The sequence below is a fragment of the Egretta garzetta genome, unplaced genomic scaffold, assembly GCF_000687185.1.
Source record: "Egretta garzetta isolate BGI_Z169 unplaced genomic scaffold, ASM68718v1 scaffold145, whole genome shotgun sequence".
Lineage (NCBI taxonomy): Eukaryota > Metazoa > Chordata > Aves > Pelecaniformes > Ardeidae > Egretta > Egretta garzetta.
Genome location: NW_009259687.1, coordinates 1,118,467 through 1,135,181, shown reverse-complemented (window position 1 = coordinate 1,135,181; position 16,715 = coordinate 1,118,467). Strand labels below are relative to the sequence as shown.

Sequence of the window (16,715 nt, the reverse complement as noted above, 5' to 3'; positions counted from 1 at the left end):
GCATTTCCTAGTGACCTCTCAGCAATACTACTCCAGCTGCTCTTACTTGACAACATGATGTTTTTACCTTTCACCACTTTACTATAAAAGCAAATTAATATAAAATATTATTTTTACTGTGTTTCTAAAGTAGGAAATAGGTCCTGAACTAATTTTTACAATACTCGTAGAAGCACCAATGATTTATAGTTTTCCGAAACAAATATAGACGTTTGCATGCATCTGTGTGTATATATACAGGTATATATATACAGGTATATATAGACACATAGGCAGGTGACATTTTAAAAGGGCAAAATCTTCTCCCAGATATAAAGGGACTGGAAACAGCACAGCAAGTGATTTTAAACCAAAAATAAAGTGACACATAACTAACACACATAACTACCAAGTTATCTGCTACAGAAAGAAAAATAATAGTTTTTACTGTGCATTATTATTATTCAATAAAAGAATAAACTAAAATTAAATGCAGTTTTCTTGTTTGTATTTTCTGTAGGAATGTCCTTGCTCCCTGCAGCAAGGGTACTTACCTAATACACAATAAAAAAGCAGTATTTTTTACCAGAGAACCAATTCTCTTTGAAGAAGCCTCAAATCAAGCAATTCATAAAGCAAGTATAGTTTATTCTTCAAAACAAATTATGTAGAGATAAACCGTTTCTATTTATGTAATTTATTTCTTATGTATTCACTCATAACTGCTTAGTTGAGCATACAGAAGAAAAGATTCCTCTATCAATCCTGTGTAATAACTGGGAGACCAAATGGAATTCCTTTCCTGCTTCATGCATAAATCAATACATTATTGTTCTTTCTTCAGGACCATCTGTGCAACACCACTGACTTCAAATTATTCATAGGCTCTAAGGCCAGAGGGGACTGGTATATCATCAATATGATCTCTTAGACATCATAGACATTTAAATTTCAGCAGTTACTCAGAACTGAGCACAATAAGTTTTGTTCTCAGCAACACCTGTGTGACTCCATTCAAGGGGGGCCCAGGGTTACATTGAACTTCAACTGAATGCTTGTTGCCTGTCAAACTATCCCTTTCCTACTTTCCCTCACCCCAGCCCAAACTGAATACTTCATTTTGAACAGAGCTGTAAAGCTAGATGTTATTTTAAAATAAGATTTACAAACCACACAAAGTTGATAAAGAAACTGATGAAGTGTACTGACTTCATGTTTCTAACAATGCCAATCCTATGAAGTTTTTTCCACAAACCTTACTAAAAAAAGATATCAGTCCCCAGGATCATACGCTGCTTATCTAAGGATTCTGAGGGAAAGGAAGTGGTGGACAGGTATAAGAAACAATTAATGATCTTGAAACCTAAAAAGCCAGATATAAGAAAAAAGAAAAAAAAAAACACCAAACAGAACAGCCAGAGGAGTTGCTGGGAACTTAACTCACCTTGGAGCAGAGAAAACACTACAAATTAGGGACAGATTACTACAACACTTGAATAAACATACTGTGATAAAACCAATACACTTTACTGTGAGTAAAAATTCTCAAAGTTCACAGGTTTTGGGGGATTTTAAGAAAAAAATAATAGAAAATAGGCATGAATTAATGGACTGCTCCCTACAGATAGTCTAAATGCTTCTGATATGTCTCCTCGTAAATACTGAAGGAAACAAACAAGATAATATTGTTACACATCAGTTGATTAAGAGCGAGACAGGATTTCAAGGATCAGAAAAGTTGGTTGTAAAGGAATCAGTACTATGTCTGAAGTATTTAACAGTCCAGTGAAAAAGAGGAAATAAAGTTACTTGAAGTTCACTGTGTCTCTAAAACTTTTCAGAAAGAGCTATATTGCCCGAGACTATCAAAATGGATCCCAGCTGTGCAGCAGCAGTTTAGGAGAACTAGTTATTTGGTGCACTGTCATCACACCTTTGAACTTCTTAATGTTATGGCTTCAGCTAATTATGTTAATTGCTTGTCACATCATTGTAGAAGAGTAACCAATACTGAGAAGACTCGAGAAATACCAAGATACACATTGAAACTTCGGATTTGCATCCAGTAATCTATTGCAAAACAAGAACTACCTTTGTCCTTTCAAGAGCAGATAAATCAGACTAGTTCAACTCTAGCTTCTTTTCTTCAGTCCCTCTTATCCTGTCTTGCAATACTACAATAGGAAAATGCTAAAAACTAGAAAACAGACCTAAAAGTATGAGGAAGCTATGGCACTTTGCATTGTTAATCTACAAGATTAGTAACCATAGATTATTTGAATGGTGTTAAAATTGCAATAGTTCAAATTCATGAGGAGAAGCCAAATTTCACTCTTCATATCATTTTACTGATTCATCAGAAATTTAGAATGTGAAAACTTGGTTTTCTCTGAAATAAGTTACTCATTACTGGTAAACTCTAGATATCAGTATCAGTGGATTTTCAATTTGCTCAAGTCTCTTCTTCCTCCTCCCCTTCTTCCATTAAATTAAAAGCTGATCCTAACACATTTACAACAGATACAGCTATAGTAAAAAATAAATAAATGAAAATCGGAGATAGGAAAGCTCTACTAAAGACAACCTATCTCTATACAATTCAGAAAAAAGCCAGTATACCTTAAGATGTTTGGATGTGAGAGTCTATTCATAAGTTGAACCTCTTTCAGCATGTTTGCTCTGTTGCTGTTCAGTGTGTTCATCTTCAAAGCCATTACCTGGTCTGAAGTTCGGTGCCTTACCTATAGGATACAAGCAAAAAACGGTAAGGATATGAAATGCAAGACTGAAAAATCAGTAATGTTGTAATACAAGTTAGAGAGCTTTCATGACAAAGACTTGATCTGTACTCTGATTTCTGTAGTCTTTATCACACAGATGACTTTCTATGAGCATACTACTCAAACGCAAAAAGGTATTTTGCTCTTCTGGTGTGCAGAAGAACACTGTTGCAACTGGTGATGACAGAAAGCTGGAGAAGTTGGAGAAAAAAATAAATTATCAGCTTCTTAGTACAAGTGAAGGAAGCCACTTATTTCTCCAGGGACAGAAAGATTTCTGCTCCAAGACCTATGAAACTCACCTTCACCCCACCCATATCCCACTTCTTTTCCCACTGCGGTAGTTGATGTCATTGTTCCACAGAATGCGTTATGAGAGGACCTACTGGTTACAGCTACAAGGCAGATTTCAGAGGTTTACTTCTGAACCAAGACCATGAATCAGATTATACATGCAGTGGACAGAAAGCATTCATACCAACCCCCACTGCAAAGCAGAGAGGTTACTGAACATGGTATCGCCTAGTCTAGGATGTTCAGTAGCAGCTGCAGAGTGTCAGCATAAAAAAAAAAGAGGATTTCTCTAGCAACTGCACAGAACCAGCACACCATTCAGAGTTACCTTCCCCAGTCAGAAATGCACGGTTGTGGCCATTTCTAACTTGATACTCTCAAACTAGCTATGTTATGTTAGACGTGTGCTACTATCAGAAAGGAGTTGTCACGATAGTGCAAGACTTGCCAAGCCTTAGAATTTCCTTGCAGTTGAGCATTCCCACATGTGTATCAGTAGTATCCGTGGAAATCCTGTTCCTACTATTTTCTTCCTACATCAATACCTGCAGCTCATAAGCAGAAAATGTGTACTTCTTAAAGCACTGAACAGGGCAAATTCATTCATGTTTATGGAGATTAGAAAAAGTTTAGGAAGTCTACGATGCAAGAATTTAAGACTCTCATCAGCTTTCTAACTTAAAATAGAAGTCTACATTATGAGGTAGGTACATCAAACTACCTATATTTTAAACAGTGGCAGCCTGCTTCCTTGTATTCTGGGAGACTGCTCATCTTTTCCAATAAAAGGCTTCTTTAGCTGTGATATGCAAGTTACAGAAAGAAAAGCTGAACTCATGGTAAGTAGATGCAAGAAGAAAGCTGGGTATGTTTTTTGGAGGCGAAGCTCACTGGTAGGTCTGAGGCCGCAAGTGATACGCATTTTCAAGTTTTATTTGCACACCGTATCTTCAAGAACAAAGGGCATTTTTCAGCTAAACATTCTCGCCTAGACACAAAGCACCACGAAGTCAGCACAGGGATGTACTGGGAAGAAAGGGTGTCATGTTTCAGATGTATCCCTGGCCTAACTCTTCTGTCCTAGTTTGAAGTATAGGGTGGCACTGGAAACACTGCAGTTAAGTGTGGTAAACAACATCAAGGGACTGAGTGAGTAGAAAAATAGCCCGCAGATGCTTTTTCTCCTGCTTCTCCCCCTGCCCATGAGCTCCTCAGCTGCCTTACCCACAGTCACCCAGTAATCCCAGCACAAGAAGGATCAGAGAAAGGAGGTCGAGAAGGATATAGAAACCAGCGCTGAGAGCAGAAACCAACAGCAAGTTCATAAGCATGGGACTCCTCCTTTGTGGCAATACTGGCTTTAAAATGAAACTGGTTGAACTACAGCTTTAGTGCATTGTAACAAGATAATCTAAAATCCTTCTGCACATAACCTGTCTTGCCTGTTTGGCATGCTTATTGGTTTTAAGCGGGATGATTGCATGTTAAGTTGATGAGGTTTATTGTTACTTGTCAGGTTTCTTATGTCTATTGTGTGCTTTCATTCATTTTTAATTATGCAGCTTTTGTATACCCAGACAATTTGAATGAACAAGTTAAGTTGGACAAGTCAAAGCCTATATACAGACTTTTAAAATCTGTATTTTAGTTATACGTTAGTTTTATCAGCAGTAATGCTTTGGTTGAGGAACAAAAAATTTTTAAAATGCTTTCATAGACTCAAGAAAAGAGGATTTGTTCCAACAATGCAAGTTTAAATGAAGAAAAAAGGACAATTTGAAAGCTTTGAATCTATACACAGCAGCTAAATCAGCACACTTCCTCTGGGAGGAGGGTTCAGAATTTTGGGTGTTGTGGTGGAATAATTTGGGGTTTGCGGGGAATATTTGAAGGAACTTAACTCCTACAGGCAGAGAGATGCAGAACTGAGAACAGAACTTCTTCAGAAATCACCTTTCCACTAATACAGAAGCTTCAAGGTCTGCCAGCAGGGAATGAATAGAGGTAGAAGGTGAGCAGGAACTCAGATGAAGTGTGGCCTTAAGCCGTATTTGCCTTCTCATTAGCTCTGCTAGCTACCTCTTAAAGTCCTGCCCATTTCTGTAATTCACTCAGTTACGTGCCAAAATTTCAAGTCCTTTTGCCTCAACTCCAAGGCAAAAGTAGAACCTATCATAGGACCTTTTTTTTTCTAGGGAAACCTCAGAAAAGAGGGTGGGTAAGTTTTTGGGGCACTGTGTCCTGCACGTCTCCTGGATTTTCAGGTCCAATATGCAAAAGAAAGATGTTTGCAACTGCTTCTCAAAAGTCTGACTGTTCACAGTACTAACTCCTCATCCAGAGAAAATTGAGCCGCTTTTGCAAAACCAACATTTTTCATCTTCTATTTCAGAAGGATATTCTGGAGTTTTTTCAGTCTTGATAGACTGAACAAGATTCAGTGGTGAGGTCTGAGGGGTTTTCATTCATTTGTTTTATAAAATCATTTTCCCCATGCTTGGAAATAGCTCAGATTTCTAGCATATATAACATTTTCTGTCCATATAACTGGTCTCTAAACAAAACCCGACAATGTGCTGTGCTTTGTTTCACTTAAGGGGACACCGCAAGGTAACACCAGCAATTTTATTTGGATTTCTGCATATTGTTCTGATGTTAGAGGGTGTATTCCTGCCAAATCTGGCAGAACAGCAAATTACCTAATCAGACCAAAGGAAAGGTAGAACATAGGGACTCTTCCTCTCTTGCTAGCTGCCCTCTAAGCAAGGAGGAAGAAACAGAACTGAAGGTAGGAGGGCATCTTTTTAAGAGGACAATACCCAATATTATTAATAAAATCAAATACCAATTTATATATTATGAACACAATGCTAATCTCCTGGAATATACATAAGGCTAATTGCGTTCTCTCCTCTGAAGCACTGCTGGCAAACACTATTTCCGTGGTAAGAACGGATCATCTACATAGAAGGAGCTATCAGTTTTGCTACCCTCTGTGCCTACTTATCTGTCAGTCATATCCTAGACAAAATTTGGGTCTATTTTGCCAAAACCCTGCCAACTGTTCAGTTTTAATCCTTCATCTCTTTTTAGGCCATCTCTGTGCAATGAAAGCACAGAAGTGATGTTTCAACCACCTGACTGCTCCAGAAGTAAAACTGGGACATATTTTGGAAATACTACTGATCCAGTTTAATATTTGTTTACAAGGCAGTCTCTGCCTCAGGCATATGCCTGTACACTCAACATAAGCACGGATTCACTCACGCAATTCAAACCTTTCACTGTTGCAACCTAGCAGATTGCTGTAAAGCTTTTAAAGCTGTTGACATTATTATTAATTAGGGTTCCTTGCATATCAGAGCAAGTAACCTTTCAGTGATGTCTGGATGATCTTGTCTCTGCTTAGAAATATTCCAGCAATCCTACAGCTGCTTTCCCATGCTGCTTTGCACGCGATTCTGACTTCTCAGTCTGCTTACCTATGTGTCTCCATCTCTGAGGTCACAGTAACCAGATATTGCCTCCCTGTTTTATTGCTAGCAGGCAGTTAAACTGTCCCTTTGCACTCTGATTCTTCTGGGATCAAAGTACTTTGTAAGTACTTTGACCTGATTATGGCTAGCTGCATGGCCTCCCCGCTCACTGTGTCTCCAAACCACGTTCCAACCCTGGACCTTACCACTTCCTTTAGAAAAAGGTGAGAAGTAGAGGAAGCCATGGATCCAGGTACAGAAATAGTAATATATTTGAAGGAAATCTCAGAATAGTGATCAAGCAGGGCTCACATTCAAAAGAACTAGTCACTATATAAATGCTGTACCAAGTTCATACGAGGGATATCCGGCAAAAAGTGGTGGTTTTAATTTTCAGCTTGCTGCTTAGCTACAAAATTCTTTATTACTAAAACACCCTAAATATAATTTAAATAATTATTTATTAAGTCATATAGGTATGTCAGGGCTTTCTGAAAATCCAAACCTTCATATTACTTCCACTTTTTGCCTGGACTGAAGGGGGAGGAACATTTAAGCAACAGCTGAAATTTAGCCTGATTTCATCTTTCACAAGGCCTTTTTGACCTTTACTATTAACTGTACTTTTGCAGGTGTCCTTGGAATAAGCATCTGAAGAACATTTCCTAACACTGGTGTTATAAATCTGTCAATACAACTTTCAGTTTTGCCCCTAGTTTTTCACTGCATTTTCATTATTTTCCAACTACATAACGATGATTTGGAAGTATTTTGTCACTTTTTTTTTTCTCTTCCAAAACGGCATTTAATTGCTTTCTAATTTTTCCTTACCTTTCCCTCTTCTGGTATCCAGCCTCAATACTTAACTATTTACAGATCTTATACAGCCTATTACATAAAATCACATCGCCTCTCTGTCTCTAGCACCCACACCAATTCTTCCTTCATTCTTTTACATGCCTCAGTCTTCATCTGGCCATTTCACCTTCACCTTTCCTGCCATGTGTCTAAAGTACCATTTTAAAAGCAGCCCTCTTTAGTCCAAATAGATGACCTTCCCTGAGTTTGCTTCCTGTTTCTGAGCTCACTGTATCATCCACAAAAATGCTGCACACATTATTTTTTCTTATTGTGGCTCACCAACCTTACACTCACCAGTTCAAATGTTTCCTTCACATTCAGCCTGCAGCCTCCATGTTAGTGACACATAGAGCAAAGTCAAATGACTTTTTATATATCTATGCCACCTTCTATCAATCTCTTTTTTTGTAACTGTCTAAGTGTCTTCATCTCATTTGTGAGTATTTTCTCTTGTGATGACAAGAGATGAAGACATTACCCTAGATACCTTTCTAGTCTGTTTACACTAACTATGCCACATGGTATAACTCTATGTTTGATTGAAGCAAGCTCCCTTTAATTGTGAAGACAAACCTGTTCATCAGCTCAGATCACACTGTTTGTAAAACCGGAATCTCAAATGTTTTTCTAAACATTAAAATGTACCCACAGTCAGATACACGTATTCATATTAGTGATGCCTAGATCAAGTCAAAAATCTCAGGTCACTAGGAAAATTTGCAGTGACAAATAGAAGCTTAAAGAAATACCTAAGTCCAGATAACATTAATCTGCTATGTTGATGCTAGGGAGTCAGATGGGGTTGTGGTTGTTTTCAGAGTAGCAGCATATAATGTCACTACACTCTTAAGTTCTTGTAGCAAGAGAGAAGCCTGCCAAGTGTAACAAAACTTTGCCAAACAAAACTAGTCAGCATGCATTACAAGAGCTTTAGCACAGGTTCAGAAGATGTACAGAAACTAGGCACAAAAAACCCCCCAAAACCTTTCAAAAGGCTGACAGTAATTGTCATTCCAACTAATTTCTGTTACTGAAAAGAGTTGTGATAAATACACAGAACAAATTGGAGCCTTTACCATTTTCCCTTTAGTACAAAGGCTTGGTATTGGTCATCAAACAAGGATCCTACTTCTACAACTTCAGTAACTTCTAGTATCACCAATTCAGCAAAGTAGCAAGTTCAATTACTACAGCATATGCTGCACCTACAGTCAAACAATTTCTCCATTTTTTTTGCCAAACTAAAGTGAATTTATAATTAGTTAGACAGCAGTACCATTCATACTTTGTAAATCCATTTGTGTATGCCAGAAAAGCCTGAATTTTTCTTTTGTATTTTGTTTCTCTTCATTGCTCACTGTAACTTAGAACCAGGACCCAAAAACCAGCATTCATTTATTTTAAACAAACCATTTATTGATAGGAATCTGTGCATATCTCTCTGCCATTAACTTGATCTCAATCAAATCATAAAGGCAAAAAGAGCCTACAGTCTTATTTTGAGAAAAAGCACAAATTAATCAGAGGACTATTGTTCCACAGTTTGAGATGAGATATAAACAGGCACAGCCTCGGTGGGGAAGTTGACTAATTTTGTAGCCAGTTCAGCACAATGTAACCATATAAAATTCCCTTTACAATCCAGGAGAAGGAACATGGACCCACTTCTTAAGTACTAGGCAAGAAAATGCGGAAGAGCACTGTTTATACCATAACCTCAGTATATAGCTCAAGTATGTCCATTATACCTGAGTCTAATGTCACAGTCTGGAAAGGAAAAGAAATACTGAGCTTGCAATACAGAGCTGGGAGCTTATTCTTCATTTTTAATGTTAGCTATCATCAGCTCATTAAGAGCGCTGGGCATGCTACTTCACTTACTTGCATTCCACCTTTAACTGTATCTATAAAATGGAGGTGATATTGCTATCTACCTGCCAGGGAAACTGGAAGTTTGGCATCTGCAAATGACTACTGTAACATCCACAGATAATACATAACCAGATACTGCATCTGTGTCCTTATTTTCCTATCTAATTTATAATACTTATGGTTAAATATTTCCCATGCTACTATGGTTTTATCCTGTATGAAAGATGATGGTATTTACATAATCTGCAGATGCTTTTGAACTTCGGGCTGAGTTTTCTTGACATATAGTTGCACGTTCAGTCTTTTACAGTACATTAACAGTTTAGTACTGAGCACGCAGTCCCCCCCACTGTACCAGTGATGTCATCATCGCTATTCATCAAACACATTCGTTGGGTTCGTTTTCAACATCTGTATGGGAACCTTGAGAGAAAGTTTTATTTTGGGCAGAAATAATTTCCTTACCTTTCCTTTATAAATCTTTCAAATGAATGTTACCATGCATGAGTAAAGAAGTCAAACTCACATTTCAGAACTAAGCCCACTGGCATGCAACTATTGCTACTATAGTCACAGTTGCAGCACTAGGACTTGGCCACAACCACAAATAAGAAGAGAGCCGGGAACATAAGGGAGCTACATTTTCCTTTCTTGAGGATACTTAAGTTTTTTTAAATTGCTACATGCAATAACTTTCAGGCTATAGCCAAACCAAAAGTTCTAAATAGCTTCTTGTTATTTAAGCCTTCATGGAACTGCTCTTCTTAAGAATAAACTTCTCCCAGCAAAAATGTAGCTAACTAAATATACCATGTGATTTCTTATGTGTCCCCTCATTGTCAGGAAAGGCTAGGAAGCACAAGAATTGGATTTGCAGGACTTAATTGCAGGCAGCTGACATGAAAGTTACAAACTGTCACTAGTGACTCAGACTTACTGTCAGCTATGGGTTCATTAACAAAGCAATGCTGTCTCAGTATTGATTCCTCCAGCAGATGTTTCATAGCTCTGTCCTCTCCTCAACCCCTAATCCAACCAGACCATCAAACGGAATGTCCCACCCTTGCATAGCAAGTGTCTGCTGCTGCCACCCCACAAGAGGGGCCAAGCAGCCGCCCCAAAGTGCTCTCTGGCTGCGACAAACACAGCGAGATCGGTCAGCAGCCCTGGCCACTCCAGGCAGGAAGCTCACAAGGAGAGCAGGGAGTCCCTACAATTTGGATATGGCCTCAGCAGCTACTGGAACAGGACATCTTGGATTACTTGAATACAGAATTCCCAACAACTGGAGGAGAAGTAAAGACTGGCAGAAGCCATTTCATGCATGTTTTGGAGTTCCTTTCTCTAATCTTTACTACTAAGGGTTTATCTTTACTACTTTAGGGTAATCTTTACTATTAAGGGCTATTAAGGGGCTATGAGGAACCATTCCCTATGGATCTGAGACTGTAAACAACATCTCTTTTCTGTTACTGCCATCAATAATAATTTACACTTTTCATTTTTAGATTTCACATTAGTCAGTAACACATGCATATGTATTACCATCACACACACATTTTCCAGGCACAGTGAAATCCATCACTGAAACATATTTAACTTCCCTCCCCACCCCAAAAAACAGTAAATAAGTGTTCAGAGAGGCGTGTCACAATAATCTTATAGGATGCACTCTGTTCTCTAGGACTATTCCCAGTCATGTTAATACTGGACATATGCCAGCACAGTTATTTGAAGAACAGTAAATCAGCACCTGTCTCTCAGTATCAGCTATGAATGAGCTTATACAAATGTGCATGTTTGCCAGCTGGCAAAATGCAGAAAATCCCAGAGCTGCCAACCCAGCACATCTCCATCCAGAACAGAAAACTAAACACATCATTTAACTGTGCTTGAGAAATTACTATGGAAAACAAGACAAAAAGCCCACAAACATTTCTGTGCCAAGGGAATCTTGCCACCTGCTTTGCCCCTGGGAAACCGCACAATGATACTCAGATTGGCGCAACTTTTCTTCCAGAAGAAAATCAAAGGCCCAAAGGACTCTGAACTACAGAAGTCACTGTACTAAACACAAAATCCAACCAGGGAGTTATCTCTTATTGCAAGGTCGCACTTGCTACAGTATCACAGTGCCTTTCTTATCACTGACAGAATTTGCGACCATTCTCACTAGTTGTGAGGACAACAAAGACTTACCTCAGACATTCAACATATCAGCTGTCCAACAAGAGTTAGAAGTTGTTTCCAAACAGGTGATAAGTACATTTCAAAATGGACAACTTTATGTTAATTTACATTAATTTTATTGACTTAGTATTCTTTTAGCATCAAGTTTGTTTCAGTGATTTTTATTCTGGCTTTTTACTAAGGAAACAAATCCTTCACTTTCATGGTATAATGAGAGTTCTGCCGTATCTTCCAAAGATCTCTTTCTTCAGCAGAGAAGCTGGCTGACCAAACCAGATAAAGTGAAAACGTAGTGCTAGTTTGCTTCACTTTATATAGTTTTAGACTTTACTTATAGTGATGCCAAGTAGGACTGTAGGAAAAAGTATTACAGAAATATGATTTTGAAAATTTTCTTAAAATTTTTTCAACACCACTACAAAAGGCAAGGCTTTCATTAGATCTGCTGCCTGGTGACAGCTTTGGAGTCGCTCCCACTGTTTCCTCAGCTGATGTTATAGAGTCGTTATAACATGCATATCTTAAGACTTCTAGACAGAAAATAAATAAATAATAAACAGGACCTATTTCAGATAACAAATGTGAACTAGCCCTCCATTCCACTTTGTATTTCAAAGCATTCTCAATTCTGCTGTATGTAAGAGTGCCCTGCAAGTCAGACAGGCAATTCTGAATTTTAATGATACTCACACATGAATGGGGATGAAGTGAGTATTTTGCCCCGGTTGTGCAATCCACACAGAATAATAATGCAGATGAAGTTTTTAATTCCTATATTAATGATCCATTGGAATAAGGCGTATTTATTACTACTTTTCCCCACAGCCTATGCCCTATAAAAGCATTGACTAATTAAGTGACAAGAACTAGGATGACAGCAACTTGGCACCTCAATAACCAAAAAATCATTAGCAAGAAGACAACTGTCTGGTTTAGCGGCTACCATACAAATCATCTTAGTGGTTGACAGAAGGGTTCCAAAAGGCTGATACTTCACACATTACTGTGAGACAAATCAAACTCAGAAAACTTCTACTTTGACTAAGAAAGCACCAGCATCCTCAGGACTTATGCCTCATCTTAGTTCCAGAATGGTGCTTCTTCCTACTCCTGACAAGTATCAGAGTAGAAAGAGACTGATTAGAAGCACCTAGCTGATATAACTCAAGAGCTTGACATGAAGTTTCAAAGTTATTCTATCCTTCTTGGCCAGTTTATATAATACACAGAGTGGCCGTACTCCCAAGCAAACAATTAGTTGTGTGTTTTAACACTGTAAATTCACATAAGAGACCTTAGGCCTCAAATACCTTGCTTCTGTCATCTTGAGCAAGGTGAAAGTTTCCTCCACTAGGAAAAAGGAGGAGATTTTCACCTTAAAATTTAATCCCATTGAAATAAGAAATGAGACCAAAAGGCACATGTGAACAAGATTTAATGTCTTTCTTTCTAACAGGCATCACATCACACAGGGACAGCAGCAAAAACTCTAATGGCTCTATCCCCCTGCATCAGAATGAAAGAAGAAATTTAGAAGAGGAACAATGCTCCACACCTGGGTGAAGGAAGACATGCACTGCTCAAATGGGTGTCACTTCTCAGTCACAAGGTATATACTCCATGCCTACAAGACCAAATATTAGATCTGCGTAACCAATATGTAGAACAATCCACTTACTCATTCCCTACTCATTTTCTAAGCTACAAGGACTTCTTCTTCCACTGTATGTCATAGCAGAGCCTGAAATATCTTATTTTGCCTGATGTAGCAACACCAATCTCAAGGAGAAAAAACCCAAACACTTCAGTAAAAAAATAAATTCAATTGTCTAGACCATTAGTTTCCAAAATTGGTAGCCTTAAACTGTCGGCAGCTGTAAGTTTCTCAACACCTTACCAAGCTTAATTAAGGACATTCTAAAAAAACAGGATGCCTACAAATATCACCAATGAACCAAGAGGAGAGAGAAGACAATTTCTGGTTGGTGAGGCTGTGCCCACAGCCATTTAATTTTTAAAAATAAGCACAATTCTTATTACAGCTTCTAATCATTGAGCCTTATTACGCCTTTTTCTCACTACACTAAAAGAGTACCTTCAAACAACTGTTTTCGCATTATAGGACCGTTTATGCACTGTAATGACAAATTTTTATACACCAAACATGTTAAGACTGAAGTCATTCACCAAATTACTTTTCTAGTTATTACATCAATTTTTATTGTTTATTTTTCCCCATGTGTTGACACCAAGTGTTACAGTTCTCCAGCCTCAGAAAAGTCAAATATCCAATGTTGAAAAAGTATTTAATGCATACAACTACACAGTTTCCTACAAATACTTCATAGGGCAACTAAAATAAAATACCTTTTAAGGTTATCAAATATTCCCACAAATATCAAGCATACTGTGTGATCTCACCTCTAATGTTTCCCAAAGTTTTTGAAGAACACCTACACTTGTTCAGGTCCCTGATCAGGCTGCTAATTCCAGAGGCAATCAAAGAGGATCCTTTCCCAGTGCAAACCTTACACTAATGTTCAAAACAACACATTAGAAAATGAGAGAAGTTTGAAACTGAAACAGTAAGGACAAAGAAAAAGCGTGAGATATATTTGAGGTTTCCTGCGAAATTTCACATTAGCGGCTGACTTCTACTTCAGTGCTGCCTTCAGAATATTTTTAACCAGAATAGCAGAAATACTTCCTTATGAGTTATGCAGAAAGATATTTTTGTTGTACTTCAAATTTCTAAATCAACACTGTTACTATTTTGTTCCTTAAGACAAAATGATGATCATTCTAAATAGAGAAGGTATGAGGAAAGCATATATAGACAATGGAAAGCAAGTCTTCCAGATGCTTTCTCACTTCCGCAGTAGATTTTTACCATCGCTCTGCCAAGAGCTTCTGCCCTCCCAACTCAACCAGATGTAGGAGCTGTTCATGCACATCATCTTCGCAGGCAGTCAGAGTAGCCTGATCTACTGCTGGAGGTTTTTCAATCCAGCGTTGCTTATGTTGCAACCACTCCTCTCTTGCTCAATAAACTTGATTCCTCAGAGATACCTAGGAGTTAGTATCTTCCACTGCAGTAGTCTCTACTATCAGCTTTAAAGAACAGGTTAAGTAGATGTCCATGAAGAATGACAGATAAAGCTGCTTTTGACCTTGGACAAAAGGATGAAGATCAAGATGACATGAAGTCTTTTCCAACCCTATGCTTTTGACTCCACAAATCTATAAAGCAAAGAAAACCAGATAAAGATATACAGTGTAGTAGGAAGGCCTAAACAGTAATAAAATGCTGAAGCTTGACGTAAGCAAAACTTGCAGAAAGCAATTATGCCTACTGGGCAAGAATTAGTTTCTGGGCGGGGGGAGTGCAGTCATCTCCAGTACACTACTAATGACAAGAGAAAAACTCTTGTTACTGCATTGTAAGTCTGGGGATGATACAAGTTCACAGACACACTGTGTTAACCAAACTATGGTTCCAGCAACACTAAATCTCATATACAAGAGCTACCATAAAGAAAAACACCTATACACAATTAGTCTTCCTATTGTCCTCTACATAAAACACATACAAGCATTCTGCCCAAATAAGTGATTTTATGGAGATATTAATGTCACCTTGAAGAATGTACTGTTGGCCTAAAGTCCAGTCACAAAGCAATGCAACTGTTCAAAAGCAAAAGCCAAATTCATCTCTTAGTTTGTTATTAACAAAGAAACAAACTTTTTCCTGTTCTCAGTGTTTATGTTGAGTTTTAAAATAATAATCAAAAGGGTGTGTTAGGATTAAGAAAAGTTTGTCTCCAGTTGGAATGCCTAGAATCTCCTTGATTTACGCTGACATTTAACCCCTTCCTCCTTAAAAGAATTCAGGGGGGAAGGTATTGGTTTGACAGTCCTGAAGACTGATATCCTATTTATGCGGCAAACAGGTGCACACAGAGGAGACAGCAAGAACTTGCTTGTAGAGTGGGAGTGTGCTGGGGCCTTGTCCTGCGGAAGGGAGCTCCATACCGGTTCTATTCTTGGCCATCCTGCAAAGACTGGCAATAACGCACAGACTCGCATTTAGATTTAACACACATTGACAGTTCAAATACTGCAGTACCTCCTTATCTGTCAAAACCCAAGTTAATAAAGATTCCAGTTCTGGCGAGTGCTGTCTGCCACTGGTTTCCAACACCTTCTCCAGTGGGATTTTACTGAGCAATGGGCTGCAAACCAAGCAGCAGCTCCCTTGCCTTGAATTCAGATTCTCTTGTCATTTTTTCCGCACCTTTTCTATGTCCTTTTTGCAGTCATCCTCTCCTTTTAATCTGAATTGGCATTCCTTTCTCTGCATGCTCATTTATGAAACTACTCAAATATCTCCTTCCCTCCTTCCACACATTCACAGACATTTTACTCTTGGAAGAGGCCTCCGTTGACATGATATATCACTAAATGCCACTGGAAAACTAAACCCTCTGTCGGTAATGAGTTGCTAGTAGAGTCAATAAGCAAATGGACAGGACCAGCTGTAGAAACAACTCAAACTGGGAAGTTCTAGCTATAAAAGTATAGTGAAAAGAAAAAAAAACAATAATAAAATATGGCCTGGATACACCAAAGGAGGCTCTAGAATCTTCCATAATGGAAGTTTAAAGGACAGGCCAAAAATAGCTGCCAAGAACATATCACATATTCCTGAGCCTAGCTCAGCTAAGGATACTGTAGTAGTTCTCATAACATCCCTTCCCAGCTTTACATTAATTTTAAAAGTAGGTGCTAAGTTTTATTATGCTAATTGTGTAATGTTTTACAATAGCAATATACTACATGAATACACAGGCTTCTGTGAGACACCTGACTTTGTGCTACAACCCACTACAACTGGATTAAAGACTGGCTCATGATAGCTGAAGATACAGTTGTACGTGACAAAGCAGCGTAAGATAGGGAGGTCTTTTACTGAGCTTCCAGAGGAACTGAGCTAGGCCTCCTGTCACTCAATATTCTGCATTCACTTCCAGCTCATTGATGGAAGCTGCCACTCAGAAAAATTTGAAACTTCTAAGTTTGTAGCATTACCCTGTTTGCATTATTTCACTAAGCAGTGAAGGCGACTTCATATCTTAGGTCCATCTGAGCAAAAATGAATGCACCCAAATGAAAAACTTCACTACAAACAAGGATTGAAGGCTAGAGAACAGGAGACTCATTAAACATAAGGTATTAACGTGCTATGGTAACAACAAATGGTGTG

The 16,715-nt window shown here is 38.3% G+C and overlaps 1 protein-coding gene across 2 annotated transcripts in view; it reads right to left on the bottom strand.

Moving 5' to 3' along the window:
* Positions 1 to 16,715, bottom strand: part of TESK2 (testis associated actin remodelling kinase 2) — an 83,700-nt gene that overhangs the window by 53,338 nt on the left and 13,647 nt on the right. For both annotated transcript variants that reach the window (XM_009638814.2, XM_035894229.1), the window contains exon 3: positions 2,599 to 2,720. In XM_009638814.2, the coding sequence (XP_009637109.1) occupies positions 2,599 to 2,720 (122 nt within the window). The remainder of the gene's footprint in view (positions 1 to 2,598; positions 2,721 to 16,715) is intronic.